This window comes from Cupressus sempervirens, chromosome 2, assembly GCF_028749045.1.
Source record: "Cupressus sempervirens isolate cs-2001-9-10 chromosome 2, ASM2874904v1, whole genome shotgun sequence".
Lineage (NCBI taxonomy): Eukaryota > Viridiplantae > Streptophyta > Pinopsida > Cupressales > Cupressaceae > Cupressus > Cupressus sempervirens.
In genome coordinates, this window is record NC_143119.1 from 526736141 (window position 1) to 526754478 (window position 18338).

Sequence of the window (18338 nt, forward strand, 5' to 3'; positions counted from 1 at the left end):
CTAAGGGTAAAAATGTCGATGCAAGAAAAATGTTGGTTACAGTGTGTTTTTCATATGCTATTTTTGCTACAAAACCATGCATTTTCTCTTTCAAGATGTCAAGTCTTAATTTAATACATTTTGTAATTCAATTTTACAAAAAAAATATGTTTCTTTAAGAGAAGTTAATATTTAGTTCTTTCTAAGTTGCCGAGTTTTTGCCGATTTTTTGTCGAGCTTTCTCCGGGTTTTTGCCAAGTTGAAAATTTTAGGCTTGTTGAGTACTCTCCGAGTCCGAGTTTGCGAACTATGAAGAAAACACCGTTGCAAATCGCACAGTATAGTATATCATATGACTGAAAAGCACATTCTTTTTCCTCAGATTCTTAGCTCATTGAACCTAGACATATTTTACATGAACATGAGAGCTTTCACGTCTTCTAGATGCAATAGTAGGCCTAATTTTGTCTACACATACCTGAGAAACAAGTTGTATGTCAAATTTGATGATCAATCTCCTATTTGTAATTGAGGTTTCTGAGCTTTGATTTTTACTTTGGTGAAATGAAAAGAAATTTTTCCTTTTTTGATTTTCCAGCTTATTTTATGCTGTGTTGAGATCACATTTGAACCATCAAGCTCCAAAATTCATCGGATATAAAAATCAGATAGAAAAAGCCTTTCATAAGTCGATACAAATCAGCTAAGGGCATCAACATGGCTTTGGTACGTACCATGTAGGATTTCATGAAAATCCAAATACAAGCTTAGATCTAGGTGACCATAGAAGATCAGAAAATCTAAGGTGAGCACATAAATGGAGCAGAGTGCAAATATTAACTAAAATCCAATATTGAGAATATGGAGAGATTAGTATGAAATTAATTATTTAATGGAAGGAAAGACCCTCAATATGTAGTCTCAAGCTACCAAATCTAATGAGGATGAGGAAGAGGAAAAAACGAAAAAAGAGGGATCTCTTTAACTATGTTTCCGAATCTGAGTGATAAGTAAAACTGTAGAGTCCTGTGAAAGAAGGAAACAACATATCCTCATTTATTCCATCCCACTCAAGTAATCAAATAATTTATTGTAGTAGACTTAGATAATGACACTAACATGTTTAAGGTCCTCCACAACTTTTTTCACCATGTAATAACTCCATAATGATTTGTTGTTGCCAATATCAGTGATCTGCTGCTTGCAAAGTTATTAGAAAACCATCTCACATAACCAAACAATGCTTAAGTACAAAGAGGAGGATGGTGCTCATGATAAGATGTTAACTCTTCAATTCTGAGATGATATGCTGCCCCTAATGTACCTATTGCCGCATTGGATTTGTTCATGCTTAAATATGTCTCCACTCTGAATATCAAATGTATATGCATTCTTATTGTGTTGTAAATGCAGTCAGACCAATAATACACACAATGAAAGCTGAAATTAACTAAATACATTTGCAAAATACGTGTAGCTGTGTTGGAACAATGATCCATGGCAACATTTGTGTAATTATTATTAGTCCAATCACTCATATCATCAGTATAATTTTATAAAACAATGAAAGTTGTGGAAAGTACACTGATCAACACAAGTAATTTATATGCATCAGGAAACCTAAATCTCTATCCAAGGTAAAGGCAGTTAAAAAATCAAAAGCTATACTTTATTCATTACTGGGAATATAGAGAAGACACTCTTTTGGAGCATAGATGTTATCAAAAAAATCCTGTCAACCATGGAAAGTGCTGTATCCACCAATGATGATATGCACTGAGTAGTAAGTATCAATTACTGATATCGAGCTCCCAACATTCCAATTTCAGTATCTACTCTTGCCTGAAGATTCTCTGATTCTTGGGTTTGTTGTGAGACCTTGAAGTCTTGGGACATACACCATAAAAGATGCAGAATTATAGCTGCGCCTGGGACTTTTTATTATTATTTAGACAATCATACAAACAATTTTTTACTAATTTCTCTCTTGTAGGCATATTATGAGGTTATTTTCTCCATCTAAATCTCAGACTAGAAAGCATCACATGACTATGCTATGGTTGTAAACTTGAAACTAGTTAACTTTTTGTTTTGGTCAAATTTGGAAAACATATGTAGTGCGCTTGAAGTTTGGCTTGTAGGAGGATAAGGTTTTTAAACATCTTAATATCAATACTCAGACCATTCCAAAAGTATACAAAAGTACTATCTTGTACACTGAGACAGCCTATTTATCCAGTAGAAATTGGTGTCATTCCTTGCCAATATTCAACGTTAGTGAGTTATGAATGCAACACTCCTCACATCTTTTTGAAACTTTAGAGTAGTTGTTTAATATGTCCGAATTCTATGTGTTAAGGACTTAATGGATGCGTAAGCTCCTGTGACTGTAGAACCGTCAATAAATAGTAAATAAGCACTAGTTTCCAACTGGTCACTATACAGCAGTATGGTACCAATTGTTTAGAACCTGTGCTTAAAGTATAGTTGAATTATATGTAAAACTCATCCGCTGTTATATATGACATTGATAATTTTTTTTGATGTTTAAAATTGCAACTGAAGTTGCAAGCATTGTATTAATAATACTGAATATTTAATATTTAAAAGCCATCAAAAGCTTAACAACAGCCCTTGTCCAAACCAGTTTGTCGCAGGGCGTAACAGAAGCCCTTAAAACAAATCATCATTACATCCATAAGATATGACTTTAATCCCAGTCCAAAACAAAATACCAGATATTGAATCTCTTTACTGTAGCTACATATGACACTATAATTTTCTATACATCATTGGGATAATTTCTATACTATACAGTATAACCTTCCCGAATCTCTGTAAAATGCACAAAGATCCAACAAAAAACTTCATGCACTGCCCAGCATTGTTGTTGAGGGTTCAACTAACACATGCTAACCTCGCCCAAACAAATGCCAATTCATCCCCCACAAGCATTTGCACTTATCATTTAACAAACCAAAATTTCAAAAAGAAAGTCTTGCATACTTGTATTCTTTACAAAAAGCTTTTGAACAAATTGCCTCTGCAAAGTTGTCCAACCATTTGAAGGTAGGCTCCATGTTTATGTATTTCCATTTCCGTAGCAAATCTTGACCCACTTCTGCCCAGTGCCTGTGCCTTGCCAAGGCTTCCTTGTTAAGATTCATTATAAATGGTTGGCGAGCCACATTGGAGTTACGCTGTCGAAGCTTGGGGAGATCACTTGGCCAAGGAATGTCAACCCCAATCTCTGCAAACACTATGATGTCTTTATCATCAACCAAGAAATCTTCCTTAAAGATTTCTCTTAGCCACAGTAACATATCAGCCTTCCCTGCTCCCAAATCCAAAAGAGATGCCAAGAACGTGGAAGTAATGTCAATTTTGACACGATAGCAGTCTGTAGAGACAATAAATTCTCTACCTAAGACCATCCTGATTGTTTCCATAGTAAGGAGCCCAGCATCCTTGCACATGGAATACAATCTCATATCTGAGTTAAGTACCAGAAATGTGATTTGCCTCTTGTTGATTCTCCGGCGAATGTGACACTCCATGCCTACCAACTTCACCGCAGACTTGCAAATAAAAATGAAAATGAAGAGAACTGAATCCCAGTGTCAATAAGTAGAAAAACCGCTGCCAATTCTAAGGCACCATCTTGTATAATGATCCCGTATCATTAATGCATTGTCCTAAAAGAGTGTGATAGGGTGACACATTCCTCAAAGGACATTCTCGAATCTTTTAGGATTTATTGATTCCAAGAAAAATATTTCCCCAAAGAGGAAGGTGAAGGTATTGATTGTAGTGCCAACATCAAATCTCGAGCCACATTAGTTGATGATGTTATCATGATTTCATTTGGGATGAAAGTACTGACATCCCTCATTCCCTCCTACATCTGGGATTGAGATCTGTCTTATCAATCCCAGCGGCACTTTGATTAGCAAGTGAATCAACTTCCACATTACCTTCTTGGTAAATGTGATTAATAGCTGTCAACGCAAATGAGGATAGCAGCCCTGTAGCTTTCTCCAAAATAGCTTTTAAGTTGCCAACATGGAATATCACGCTTCCTTCAAGCATTTACTGCAATAGCAGAGTCTTCTTCTATTTCCAAGTTTCTAATGCCTTTACTGCAACAGAATCGAAGCTCATAAACCACCAGCAAAAGTTCTGTCTCATTATTGGTACCGATGGGCAAAGATTTAACAAATTCTACCAAAATTTTGCTGTGGTTATCTCTTACTAGTCCGCTTGTTCCGGAAAACCTCTGGGTTACCCCTGAAGGATCTGTCAAAGTTCAATTTCCACCAACCCTCTGCCGGAGGAGACCATTTGGCATTGGCCCTTTCTTAGACTGCCTCTTGTCCGCCTTCTCAGATCTAGGAAGGAACTTTGAAGCCACACCGTCTTAGACGTACATTGATAATTTATTGTTATTCTATATCTGATCATTACTTAATGTATATATGAGAAAATATATTAGTTTGTAGGACAGTTTGGATCAGCAATTTTGAATTTATGTATTAGCAGGATTCAAGAAACTAATGAATTTATACAAACTATCAATTCATAGGAACATAAGGAATCCTGAGAGAGCTACATCTTAGAAAATAAATACATTGAAAACACAACAGCAATGAAATCATCATATTTGTGAGGCAGGTTATAGTATTGGAATCCTAAAAATAAATCTTGTATGTTTTATGTTTGTTGGAGTCAAAGTTAGCTGATAGATATTGGTTTTCTTAAGACAGGTTATTTGATAAATGAATGTATTTTGGAATATGTAATTTGCATCTTGAACCTTATTTGACAAAGTTTCCAATTTGTTTTGTGACTAATGTGTGCAGAGTGTAGAGCTAACTAATGAAGCTATTGATTTCTTGAGGGGAATATTTTTGTTGTTTGACATTGATGGTGTAAGCTTTTCAAAACTCTACTTCAGACAATATAATTTTTGGGTTTGTTAAGAGCAAGCTCATTTTTCTTGCATTTTTTTCTTTGCAATTTATCCTTTAGGCTTTTATTAAAAAATTGCAGCTTCAGCAGAATCCTTTTCTCTTTCAACTTTCATGTTAACCCATAATCTTATTTAAAGCAATAACTGGAGCATCTTTGACATAGTTAATTTTTTAAATAGGCCTTGGTCAGGGCTTCATATCTATCATGGTTATACCATGAGGGATTTGAAATCTTTACCAGTGATATTAAAAAGAATGATACGTCTTCATATTCTTAACATGTTCTTGAGAGTTATTTTAGGATGGAGCATTGCGGCCGCTAGAGCTTGAAGATCTTTTCTCAACAGCTCCAGAAAGGTAATATGATTTGAATGTTATTTTGGGATTCATAGAGTATTTCATATCCAAAGCTTTTGAATATTTAAACAGTTAAACTGACAGTGTCAGGAAATTGGAAATTCGAGTCACCAATTTTGTGTTTACCATATTTATCATCCATCTAAGTTTGTTGCATGCCTTGTTATAGTTGACATCCTTTCATTGAATACCTTAGTTAAGTCTGAAATTTGAATCTATGTGTGCAACAGTAGCCCACATGAAAAACTTGAACTCAGATTTTGCTTTTGAATGATCCCAGTGATTTTTTTGCAGTTATGTTTATTGGATATTGGAAATGAGACATAACACATTCTATATGACAATATATGTTATGTGATAATTCCTGGTGTTCATTATTAAGGCTTATAGGCATTGAAAGGTCACAAGTTAGTAACTTCCACCAAATAGCTGACATGATCCAAGATGGATATAGTTATTGATGTTGGAGTTCCTTACCGTATATTTTTTGCCATTGTTCGTAATCTTATATTTGTGGTATAAATATGCACTAAATCAGGTCACAAATTCCAAGTTTGAACAACTATTTGCACCATCTCAAATTTCCATCCCAAGTTCAGGGTCTTTTTGTAAAAGCATACCCTTAATATTGTATCCCATTACTGTATTTGTTATAAGCTAGAAGCTTGCATCAATGAGTTTAGGACAACATTTAAAGGTTCTATAATTAAGTACCCACACCATATACACAATTACAATAGCTTAATATTATAATTCAACTTAAATAGTAGTTTTAGATTTCAGAATGCTACATCGTGATCAAATAACAACATTATTTCCATTACATTAATTTGCACATACAAAATGCTTAAGGAAAATTATAAGATACTAAAATTAGTTGTGAATTCGTTATGTAGAAACAAATACAATGTTCATATAACAATCTCATCCCCTGGCTCAATTCTACTTGTGGCTTGATGTTTGCCTCTCAGAACAACTGGAGCTGCAAAAATTTGAGATCTTCATTGGGTGCCACCATTGAAATGGTGATATCATTACTATTTTATTCGAAGAGAGGAAAGGCTAAAAAATATGCCATAATAATATATTGCAATACAATACTTGTGAACATAATATTATCATGCAAAATAAATTATGATAATTTCTAAATCAATATTGACAACTACATAGGTGCAGTTATGTGAGTTCCTTCTATAATAGAAGAATCAAGCTTCATGATGATCATAGAAGCATAAATGATGATTTTTCATTTTTTGAAATGAATCACGAGTAATCATGTTTTGGTGGTTTTATATGTAAAAAGTTGTGGCTTTATCATTGTGGCAAAAAATTAAATTTGAACTGTTTTGTCTTTTTTTTTTGTGGAAAATTTTTATTGTATCAACAAAATCATTATGAATTGTGAAAAATCTCATTACTTCTCTAGTGAGTTCAGAAGGTCCATAACATTCCTTGATGAGAGAGATATCTTAGGAAGCTTCTTGATACTTCTTTGCTTTGTTTACCTAAGGACTCCACGCATGCAAATGTAGAAGAGGATTCTATCCTGGATTGCATGCATTCTTTGGGGCATTTAATGAGATGAATAAGGCCCTCATGAGACCCATCTTGTAGAGGAAATTAGAAGTAGTGTTTCATATGGAAAGGTAAAGCCCCAGGTTTGGATGGCTTTCTTATTGAATTCTTTTAGGAGCTTTGGGAGATTATTGAAATGGATTTTTAGAGGTGGTTCAAGAGTTGCAAAGAAAAAAGCAAATGTTTAAGTTCATGAACTCTACATTTTTGGCCCTTATTCCTAAACGAGATGGTGCGAATGAGCTCAATCACTCAACACCCATTTTTGTTTGTAATGCGTTTAATAATATCCTCTCTAAATTGATTGCAGAAATACTCAAGTCGCTTCTAAAAGCTTTGATTTTTGAGGTTGGATTTGTTGGTGGTAGGCAAATTTTTTATGGGATAGTGATTGCTGCTGAGTCTATTCATTCTATGGCAACTTTTAAGGTGAAGAGCATATTCATCATGCTAACATGGCAAAACATTATGATAGAGCTAAATGGGCTTGCTTATAGAAAGTTCTTATGCTTTTTGAATTTGTGAGTGACTAGGTTAATTTGATCACGAGTTGTGTTAAATCTACCTTCTTTTCGGTTCTTATCAAAGGGGAACCATCTATGTTGTTTAGTGCTTCTAGGGTTTTTTGGCAAGGGCGTCCTCTTTCTCCTTATCCGTTATTGTCATGGTTGAAGGTGTGGGAAAATTTATTAAGTCTCAGGCTAGACAAGGTTTGATCTATGGATGGAGTTGGGATGATAGTTTTCTGCCTTGATAGTTGGTGTGAAGGTTTGATCTCTCTATTTACAAATGTTTGTGCGGGTTGCCCCTTCTAGCTTTGTTAAGGAGTTTGATGCACTTTTCTCAACCTCTTATTTTGGAGGTGGAGCTTGGTCAAGTGGGATTTAGATTGTAGGCCGAAGCAAGAGGGAGGTCTGGGGCTCCGACTAGTTGATTTGATTGGTAATATTTTAGCTGTCAAGTTATATTGGTGGTGGTGTATTTCTTGAGAGCAAGGTTGGACTGAAATTTAAACTCATAAGTACCTATGGGGAGTTGCTACGTTGCATTGTTTGGCAGATAAGGATCTATGAGTTGGGCTACTTTCAAAAAAGGAGTGAAGCTTATTAACGAGGTTATTTTCTGGACTTGGAATAAGGGCTCTAAAGCACTTTTTTGGCATGGTGCTTGGGATGTTCACAATCCTATTATTTCAATGTTTCCTCATCTATAGTCTCTTTGTAATTTTTCACTAATGTTGGCTAGCGTAAGGTGGAAGACTTCAACAAACTTGTCTTGGCCATTACAAAAAGTGTTTGTATTTTGGAAACCTATAGCTTTGGACACAAAAGAAGGTTTGAATTGCTTGGGGTCTTGCCACAAATGTTCAAGCCCCTAGTTGAGCTTTTCATCCTTCCACAAACAAGCTTTGTTATAGAGGAAATAAAAATGCTATAAATTTCAAAAACTAAAGCAAAGGCAGATCTCATTAGAGTCTTAAAAAATTAAATTAACAATTGTAGAAGTCAAATGACAAATAGTAATTTTTAAAAGGCAACCAAATCTAGAGAGTGGGTTGAAATTCATCCTTCTTATACTTGTCATGAAGAGCATCATGACTATGACCAATGGTTGTTGCGAAATCAACAAATTCACTTGTAACTGCATCCTCCATTCTAGTATTAGGGAAGAATTTAGTAACAACTTTCCTAAATTCTTCATGTACATCTGCAATGCGATATGGTGGTACTCTTGTTGGCATAGCAAGAATCTCTTCACTATAATATTTGGGTATTGATGAGAAGGCAAGAAGATGGAGTGGGGTGGTCATTTTGTTCCATCACTTAACACAAATTGATTGCACCTCTTTGAAGAAGTCTTCTTCAGTGTCTTGCTCTTTTGCATTTTTGATGGATCTTATATTCTCAAACATTGAGTCATTTCATCATAAACCTCCCCCAAGGATTGCTTATTCATGTTAGTAAAGCGAATCATGCCTAGGATGGGCTTTGTGAAACTAATCTTTTTTACATTTGTCTCCCTCTCAATACTAGACTGCCTCCATAGGCTCTAGGCTTGGCTGATGACCATACCAAAAAGTGCCTCTGGAGCATTCACAAGTGGTCTCAAGACAATTATGTTCGATATGAATGTAGTTTCAGCAAGCATAAGATTGGATTGCTTGAAATTTGAATTACCTTCAATAGCTCCAACTACAAGAATGATCTAAAAATAGCTTGTGATACGTGGTGGTTTGTTATGAACATTTGGATATTGTGAGCTTCATCCTACTCTTCTTTAATCCAAGCTATTTGCGTATCCAACTTTTGTAGCATGAGGTTGAGTGAATGTATGACACAAGATGTCCAAAATATATGTGGGATTTGTGTCCCAATTTACATACCAGCTGCTCTACAGGTCTTTGCATTGTCCATTACAACTTGGACAACATTTTGAGGGCCTGCTTTGTTAATGCACTGTATAAGAATGTCAGCAATAAATTGTGCATCCTTAACTTGGCCCTCACAATCAACGACCTTTAGAAACATTACCCATTTAGGGCATAGTGAAATCACAATAATTAGGGGTCTTTTTTGCATTCTTCCACCCGTTGGAAATACTAGATACTCCTGTTTCTTTCCATGAGGCCTGAAGTTTCTATATGTTTGACCTCCTTTGGCAATCAAGTGGTACACACCTTCTCAACTTGGGGTTGTGTACCCCTTTGGAGCTTCATTTACTTTTCCTACCATTTCTTGCCAATAGGGTGATTGAACAACATTGTATGCTATATCGTTTGTATGGAGGCACCTAGCAAGCGATTGGTCAACAATATCTCTAGCATCATAAATAAATGCCGTCTCTAGTGGTCCTTTTGCTCCCTTTGGAATACAAGCGTCATCTTCATTTTCCTCAAATATGGATGGCTGTCTATTACAATATCAGGAGCACCAGTATGTGTATGAGATAATGAAGCTTGTGGCATTTGTGAGCTCCTTCCTCTATTCAATGGATGATCCAATCTACTTTGAACCCTTGCATCTGCTTCCTCTTGTTCCTTATGGTATGGGTGCATCTTTTTTCTTAGACAAATTTGATTCTCTTTTGAGGAATTTCACACAAATACTCATTCTCTTAGCTGTAGAAACTTGTATAGTGCGTGTCACATTGGGGACATCCAAATACATGTCCCCCCACCTGGAACATGATCTAATATTTGCACATGCCTCCATAACGGTGAAGTGGGGTCACCAATGAATGTAGTGCTATTAGAATTAGAACCAGTTGCCATGATAGATTTTTATAGCACCCTGCAATTTATACAGAAAAGAGTTAAGCTCTAAAAACAAATTAATCAATTAAATTTATATAATTATTAATTATATTTAATATGATATATAATTTTTACTATAACAAAGTTCTAACTATAGAAACAAGTTAGTTAAAACTTATTTTTATCATTTAAATTTTAAATTAATTTTATCTATCAATTTAGAATAATATATATTAATATCTAAAATTTGTAATTAAAAAGAAAAAGAAAAAGAAAAAGAAAAAGAAAAAATTTAAAAAAAATATATATATATATATATATATATATATATATATATATATATATATATATATTTGGCTGAAGTGGTAAGCCACTAATATATTTATTTATATTAATAATAACTGGTTCAAGAGCTCTTGGAGAAAAGAACCAGTGAAGAAAACCTCCATTCCTTGCTCAATACAAAGAGAAATGTCTGATATCATACTCCCTCTATACAATCTACTTTCTATATGGCCAAATTTAGGCTCCAGAAACATGGGACCTCCTACTTGTATTACTTTGTAAGTTGGTATATATACTGAAGTTCATAGTGATTCATACAATGTATATACCTATAATCTAATTGGCTGCCTCATGCATTACAGTCGATTACATTTTCATTGTTGTGCCCGACATCCTTTTGTTCATACAGCCTCCACTCACCATATAAACTGTTATGATTCTCAAAATGCTTTGTTCCTTTGTAAAACAGTCATATGACAGGGTTTAGCTTTTGAATCCCTTATCCAATTTCATCAAAATCCCTATTAGCCAGAGATGTCTATGTACCATGGCAGCTAGTAAATGGGAACAAAATTGTAAAATCGTTAGATGTCTGCCTTCATTTACTCTTCCGTTGGTTGTGGATCCATATCACACTCCTCACAGACTGCATGCTAACTGACATTAATGTTTAAGTTCTGTAAAGAAATTGCAAGTTGTGGATCCATATCATTTTCACCTGAGAAGATGTTGAGGTTGCTGAGAGTGATCTCGCAGAGGATTATTGAACAGCTCAACATTGCCTTGAAGCCTTGCATTCTCAGCTGGGAAGCTCTCAGGAGATGGGATAGACAACTCATGCTTATGCCCCATAGCCATCTAATGGAGCCATTTCTCACTCTGCTGGCTGTCATAATGCCCTTCTATCTATAGGGAGGGCCCGGCACTATAGCTACCATAGGTAATTGCCAACAGAGCATGAACTTTGGTGTATATCCTGCTCCTCATTTCGGAGTCCAATGCTGTGCCTATGTCACACATCACTTGTTGGAGAGGGCACATTTTTCTGTTCCAAAGATAATTTTATACTGTCATAAATTGTCATGAAAACTTCCCTGCTCTGAGGAAGACGATGCTATACAATTTGTGACTTTCACATACCAACTAAATGCAGGCTTTCTTGGTTTTTGTAGTCTTAAATGCATGTTTATCTGGTTGTAATTGTAATCTGGACACAAGTGACGTTGATTTCCTTCAAAGTACCAAGCTACCTGTAACACTTTGCACTTTCCATCCAATGATGTATTAATGATGACTCGTACTGTGACCTGTGTCTCCAACTTTTTCCCTATTAACAATTTTGGCTAAATTTGGAAATTCTGCTATATCATGCTTAATACTCGATGATTCCAGATACATTTTGTCACATCCCATTTTTGCTAGGAAGTCGGCTAATTTGTCTCCTCCTCTATAAGTATGGGAAACCAAATTGTCTCTGAAAGAATCTAACAGCACCCAGATTTGTTTGATAACATATCATATCTTCCAATTTGAGGATTTTTTACTAATACAGACAATTACAATTAAGGTTGAATCTCCCTCAATGTGGATATTTGTGAGCCCCATTCTTTTATCCAATATTAAACCATCCAAGTTCGGAAGCCAAATTGTCTCTGAAAGAATCTAACAGCACCCAGATTTGTTTGAACACATATCATATCTTCCAATTTGAGGATTTTTTACTAATACACACATTTACAATTAAGGTTGAATCTCCCTCAATGTGAATATCTGTGAGCCCCATTCTTTTATCCAATATTAAACCACTCAAGAGTGCATATGCTTCAAACATATTGTTTGTACCTGGTGGAATGGGCGAAGCCGTGAATGCCTTCAAATCACCCAAATGACCTCTAATACAGATATCAATACTTGGCTCTCCCAGGTTACCTCTCAAAGATCCATCAAAATTTATCTTCACATAAGTAGGAATTGGGGGCTGCCATTTAACTTTAGCTCTATCAATTACTCATTGATTATGGTTGTTCCAAGCAAGGAAGGGAGGGATGGACAAAGCTTTCCAATCTTTAATAATGTTTGCATCCCAAAGGGTAAACAAAGGGTTGCCTTTGTTATTCTTTTGTATATTAGCATTAACCAATTCTGCGATAGATTTCTCAATACCTACTAGTCTAAGATGCCGAACTGGGAACAGGAATCGGTACATGTACGTGGGCACGGAATGCTGGTACGGCAAATTTTTGTAGGGGTTTGGGTTTTTGGTACATTCATACAAATATATACACACACACATCACACGTATGTATATGTGTATTTATATATATATTTATATATTTGTGTATGCATGTATGTATGTATGTGTGTATATGTGTGTGTGTATATATATAGCTTAAAAATAGAATTAAGTTTAGAATGTCATATTCCTATACATATGCTAAACAAAACAATAACAAATTTCAAATTTTGAAACATATCTTTCTAATTTAAATTCAGGTTTCTGTATCAAGAAGATCAAGCCAGAATCTCATAAAAGATAAGTTCAGAGTTCGTTAATTAGCATTGTGGGTCTTAAATATATCTAAAAGATCAAACTAGAACACTAAACATTTCAGCATCTAAAAACACAAATCCCAGATGTGTACCCACAGGAGATTCGTTTCAGAATCAGATTCCAGCAAAGGGTAATAACCTGTCTGAATATTCACTTATTTCTCTCCCACCAAATGGACCATATAATTTTAGCTGGAGTTCATTTCCAAATGCACACAAAGAGAGATGTAGAAAAGAGAATAGGCCAGGACTGAAACATGTCCCATAATGTATTAGGAAGTGACATAACTATGTTTGATTTATTCATTATAAAGAACCGACACTGTTGAGTGAATGACCATTGTAGGAACAAATGATCAATTGTCTCATTTTCTTTATCACATAGAACACAATGGAATGAGTGGGCAATTTGTAAATTTTCTAATATATCACTTGCAAGGATCTTTCTTCTTAGAGCTAACCAAGCAAAACATCCAGCCTTAGGTAGGACTGAGCTATTCCAGCAAGATGAGAAAGCTGTATCTTTCACTTCTTGATTTTCAGTTTTCTGAATCGCATTCTAACCAGCTTTGATTGAATATATAGGAGCTCAAAATAGTTTATCCTGTTCATTTGACATGTAGATAATTCTTTTCAAAAATACATCTTGAAGACAGTTCTTTTGTATGGTGCTTAGGGGAAGTACCGATGGATCCTTCCATATGACTTTACCTGAATAGATTTCCACTCCACAAACATAGTCAACTAATTTAGATCCTCAACAGTTTATAATAGTCTGATATGCTTCTAAGAGGATAGGGATTCGGTCGAGTGGTGGTAACCCACTCCAAGAATCTTGCAAATTGGGATGCTCTCTCCGTTATGCACTTCCCAAGAAAGATACTTAGTGACCACATCTCTAGAGGAAAACATGAAGTTCCATATGTTTGAACCTTTGTTAGGGTCCAAAGTGGTCATAATCCTAATTGGCTTGTTGGAGTTCAGGTACTTTTGTTGCATTATTTTACAACTTTTTGTTGGGCTTACTATACATTTTCCAAACAAGCTTCCCACCAAATGCTTTGTTTAATTTTGTTAAATCATGCAATCCCCCCTCCGCTCAATCTCTTTGCATAGGGCCATATTTTTTAGGGATATCAACGGTATCTTTTTTTCATCTGTCATGTTACCATTCCGTAGAAAATCTCTAATGAGTTTTTCAAATTGTTGTATCACGGTACTGTGAGCTTTTAGTGCTGAGATATAATAATTTGGGATGGCAGATAAAACTGTTTTAATAAGCAAAATCCTTCCTGATAATGATAGCCATCTTGCTTTACATGCTGATACTGCACCCTTAATTCTTTCAATTATAGTTTTCCAATAATTTGCTTTGTTATATCCCACAAAAAGGCATGCCTAAATAAGTCGATTGTAATAACCCTGACTGGTTATAACCTTTAATGAACACCAATTTCTTCACTATTCAATTGTTTGACATTTTGTCAAACACTTGGCAAGCAAGATCAAACGAGAAGAAAGTATTGCTTTATGCAAGTTTGTTATTTATAATTTTTGAACAATGGTGGGTGCAAATAGGTGTGCAACAACTGATACTCCAATTACTGAAATTAAATAACGAATCAAGCTACTAATAGAAATTTTTGCTCTTAATGCCCAATTGCAATAGCGATCACTTCTTTTAAAGATTATCCAAAATAAACTTAAATCCACAGCTCAAATTCTTCTATTCAATGACCAAAGAATTTACAGTTTATGTGTGAAGAACCTGATCTAAATTGCCTAGCAGCAGACCAACATATCAAATTAATCATCCCTCAGCCATCAGCAACAGTGGTAGACCTGTTTTGGATGATCACAGCCTTGAAAGAAGCATATGCAGTCACCTAAAGTGGATGTTCTTGCAGCCAATAACCTGCAGATCTGTTAGGGTAATCCACTCCCAGTAAACTCACAGCTAACACTGTCCAAAACCAATAATTTTCAGCATTCAAGTCCAAGTAATACAGAGCTGTGAATGGCACTAATAGCAACACTCAGGCACAGGCACAATAAGGGTATTCAATCCCTATTCTCCAACGCTGACAGTGCTATCCAAATTTCAGATTAAAATGGCCTTGATCTGTAATGAAATTCCGCCCAGAATTGCAGCCACAGTTGTGCCTTAAAGCCCAAATTTATGAGACGCTCAACAGCAGCAATTCCCGATGCCAATCAGCCACTATTTTAGGTGTCCAGAAATGTAGTTAAACAAACACTAGTTTGCAGATAATCTCCATGCCAATGCACAAAAGAATTCAGTGTCCAAGATGCATATCACAACTCATAATAATAGACCAAACCCACGTCCAGTATAGGGGTAAATGAGCGCACATGCAAGCCCTCTAACCATCATTTCTTCAGCAGCATAATATCTTCCTAGCCAGAGAACAAACAGTAATGGAAGATACAAACGAACTTACAAAATTCAAAATGTCAGTTCCATTATATACCTCAGCAATGGAATGGAAAATCACCAAACTCCAAACAATATCTCCCAGCCACAGATAATCACAGTACAAAAGACTCAACAAATATTCAAAATAAATGAAATTGTAACAACTAGTTTTCCTAGGTCTTAATTAACAACTAACATACTCAAAGAAATACAGTTATTACTTCATTTTCATAGGAAGACAGTTAAATCAGTTTTGTTCATATGAAAGAGATTGATGGTTAAAATCAGTTAGACAAAATTTCTTAGCTAAGAACTTAAAACACCATCAAGGAATTTACTATAGAAATTTAAATCTACATACCAGGGAATTGGAATCGAGAAATCATTGTAGGGATGTTTCTGCAATCACCCAAATTAGTCCACAAATACTACTATAGTAATATCATATAATGACTTCCATCCATTACCGCTATATCAAAATCAAATGACGAATACCATTAAATACCACTATATAAAATTAGGGCATACCATTGTATCAATTAGGGCATCGATTACCATTGGATCATTTGGGGCTTTAGATACCACCATAACACTTAGGGCTTCAGTTACCACTAGATCATTTAGGGCATCAGATACCACTGTATGAATTCGGACTTCAGATACCATTGAATCAATTAGGGCTCCAGATATCATTGTAACATTCAGGGCTTTAGATACCATTTTATCACTTAGGGCTTCAAATACCACTGATTCAATTAGGGTTTTAGATAACACTGTATCATTCCTTTCCTTGTGGCAATAACATAAGATTAGAAGATATGCTTATATTTATTATTCATATAAATAAAAGATTGATATAACATTCCATCAGATAAATCTTTCTCTCACAACTAAATGTAAAATAACTGTAATGATGAGAAAACTCAATTAATCTTTCCTTAGTCTTGCATATACATCATAAAAGTAAATACATGGTTTTAGTCTGTTGTACGTTCGACAACTTGGGGAGAGGTGAAACATTGTCAGGGGCTTAACTACCCAACCTCGGACCTTAACTTATTCCCCACACAATCTCTAACGAGGAGGCCCTTCCTACCCGGAATTGTAGTTGGAACATCTGTCATCTATTGAGCATCCAGGTATCTAACCATACCGCTCGACTCGACAAAAAGAATAATAGGATCATATATGAGCTATCAAATGTTTCCTTTTAAAAATGATAAACATTGTTATGTGATAACTTATACTGTTTCATGTTATTGCAGATTCCTTTCTCTCACCTTATCACCCATTTCCTTGGCTACAAAGTTGGGTGAGTCCCAGGTGTTCGGAATTCTCAGAGCAACTCGTTCTTTTTGTTTTTGATTAAGTTAAGCAACAAGAGGGTGCTGGCCTGTGGTACAAACAGTTCGCACTATACTGCTAAATAGAATTAACAGTCTCTAGTGCCAAATTCAAGATCACCAAGGATCTACAATATTAACTTACCTCCGTCAAAGACAAAGGTTTGAGAATGACACACCTTGGGACAAGCCCCCAAACAGCTGTGGAACATAACCAAAAACAAGAACCAAGGACTTGGATGAGCCCTTTAAAACTTCCAGTGTTCATCCAATCACAAAAGCCAAGGGCTTAGAAGCGCCCTTTAAAACTTCCAGCATACCTCCAAACACAAGACGACAGGGACCAGGAAGAAGGAGGTCCTTTCAACATCAAACAAAAGAACAGCTAAACAAGGCAGCAAGTTGCCTGCCCTTTCTTCTCTGAACCACAGATCTGAACCCTTCTTGGCCCGTTTCTTAGGCCAGCACCTTCAAAGATCTTCCAACTCACAGCAGTCTCCTTTCCCACCTCAATAGTGAAAGGGTCCCCCACAACAGAAGCAGGGAAAGGGAACATCAAAACAACAAAGTTGGGAAGATGGAACCACCAACCCCCCAACCTATCAGCAACAGTAGCCATGAAATTGTCCCCCTCATTAGGAGTCTCCCACAACTCACACCAGATCTCCACCTCAATAGGAGATAGCTTCACCTCCATAGAAACCATGCAAGAAGGAGTAGAGACAAGAATCCAAGCCCACCACCACTGTAACAACATTTTTCTCATAATGAGAGGACAAAGGGGAGTCCTCCCACCAAGGATCCAAACATCAAGGTTAGGAAGGTGGAACCACCATCTCCCCAACCTATCAAAACTAGAAGCCTTGAAAATGTCCCCCGCAATAGGAGTCACCTCCACACCCAACAACTCACACAAGATCTCCTCCTCAATAGGAGATAGCTTCACCTCCATAGAAGCCCTGCGAGAAGGAGCGGAGACAAAAAACCAAGCCCACCACCTCTGTAACAACATTTTATTCATAGTGAGAAGACAAAGAATAGCCCTCCCACCCAAGAACCAACCACCCACTAGTGGTGGAACCCAAGCATGGTTAACTGGCATTAGGACACAAGAGCCTAATGCATGAAACCAGTAGTGTCCAAAAGAAACCAGCCGCATAAGCCTCCACAACCTAAGATTGCCCTGAAGGTAGCAACCCATCCTGACATCCAGCAAATGGAGAGGGAGAGGAACCATTCCAACCCGGCCATTACCAACATAACAGCAAGGAGAGTCATGCAGATAGTAAAACTCCACACCAGAACTTGGGAAGACATATGATCTAAAAGCCTTGATCCAAAAAAAGTCATTCCAAGGTAAGATGAACCAAGGAGAATGAGGGCCTTGGACCAAGCCTTGGAACCCAATACTCCCACCTTTGCCCATGTTACCATCACAACTAGCTACACATCTGGGGGAACAACTCTCACCTCAAAAAACATAGAAGGCCAGAGCCAACCTTCACAAAAACTAGAGAGCAACCTTCAGAAGAAAGTTATCCCCAGCAAGGAGTGACACCTAGAAGGAACTCGTCAACATTGTCTCTAGC

The 18338-nt window shown here is 36.2% G+C and overlaps 1 protein-coding gene across 3 annotated transcripts in view; it reads left to right on the top strand.

Annotated features, from left to right (window-relative positions):
• The window catches only part of LOC149573272 (mitochondrial Rho GTPase 1-like), a 175858-nt gene that overhangs the window by 23071 nt on the left and 134449 nt on the right, over nt 1-18338 (top strand). For all 3 annotated transcript variants that reach the window (XM_089814485.1, XM_089814486.1, XM_089814484.1), the window contains exons 8-9: nt 4839-4907; nt 5251-5306. In XM_089814485.1, coding sequence (XP_089670611.1) covers nt 4839-4907; nt 5251-5306 — 125 coding nt within the window. The remainder of the gene's footprint in view (nt 1-4838; nt 4908-5250; nt 5307-18338) is intronic.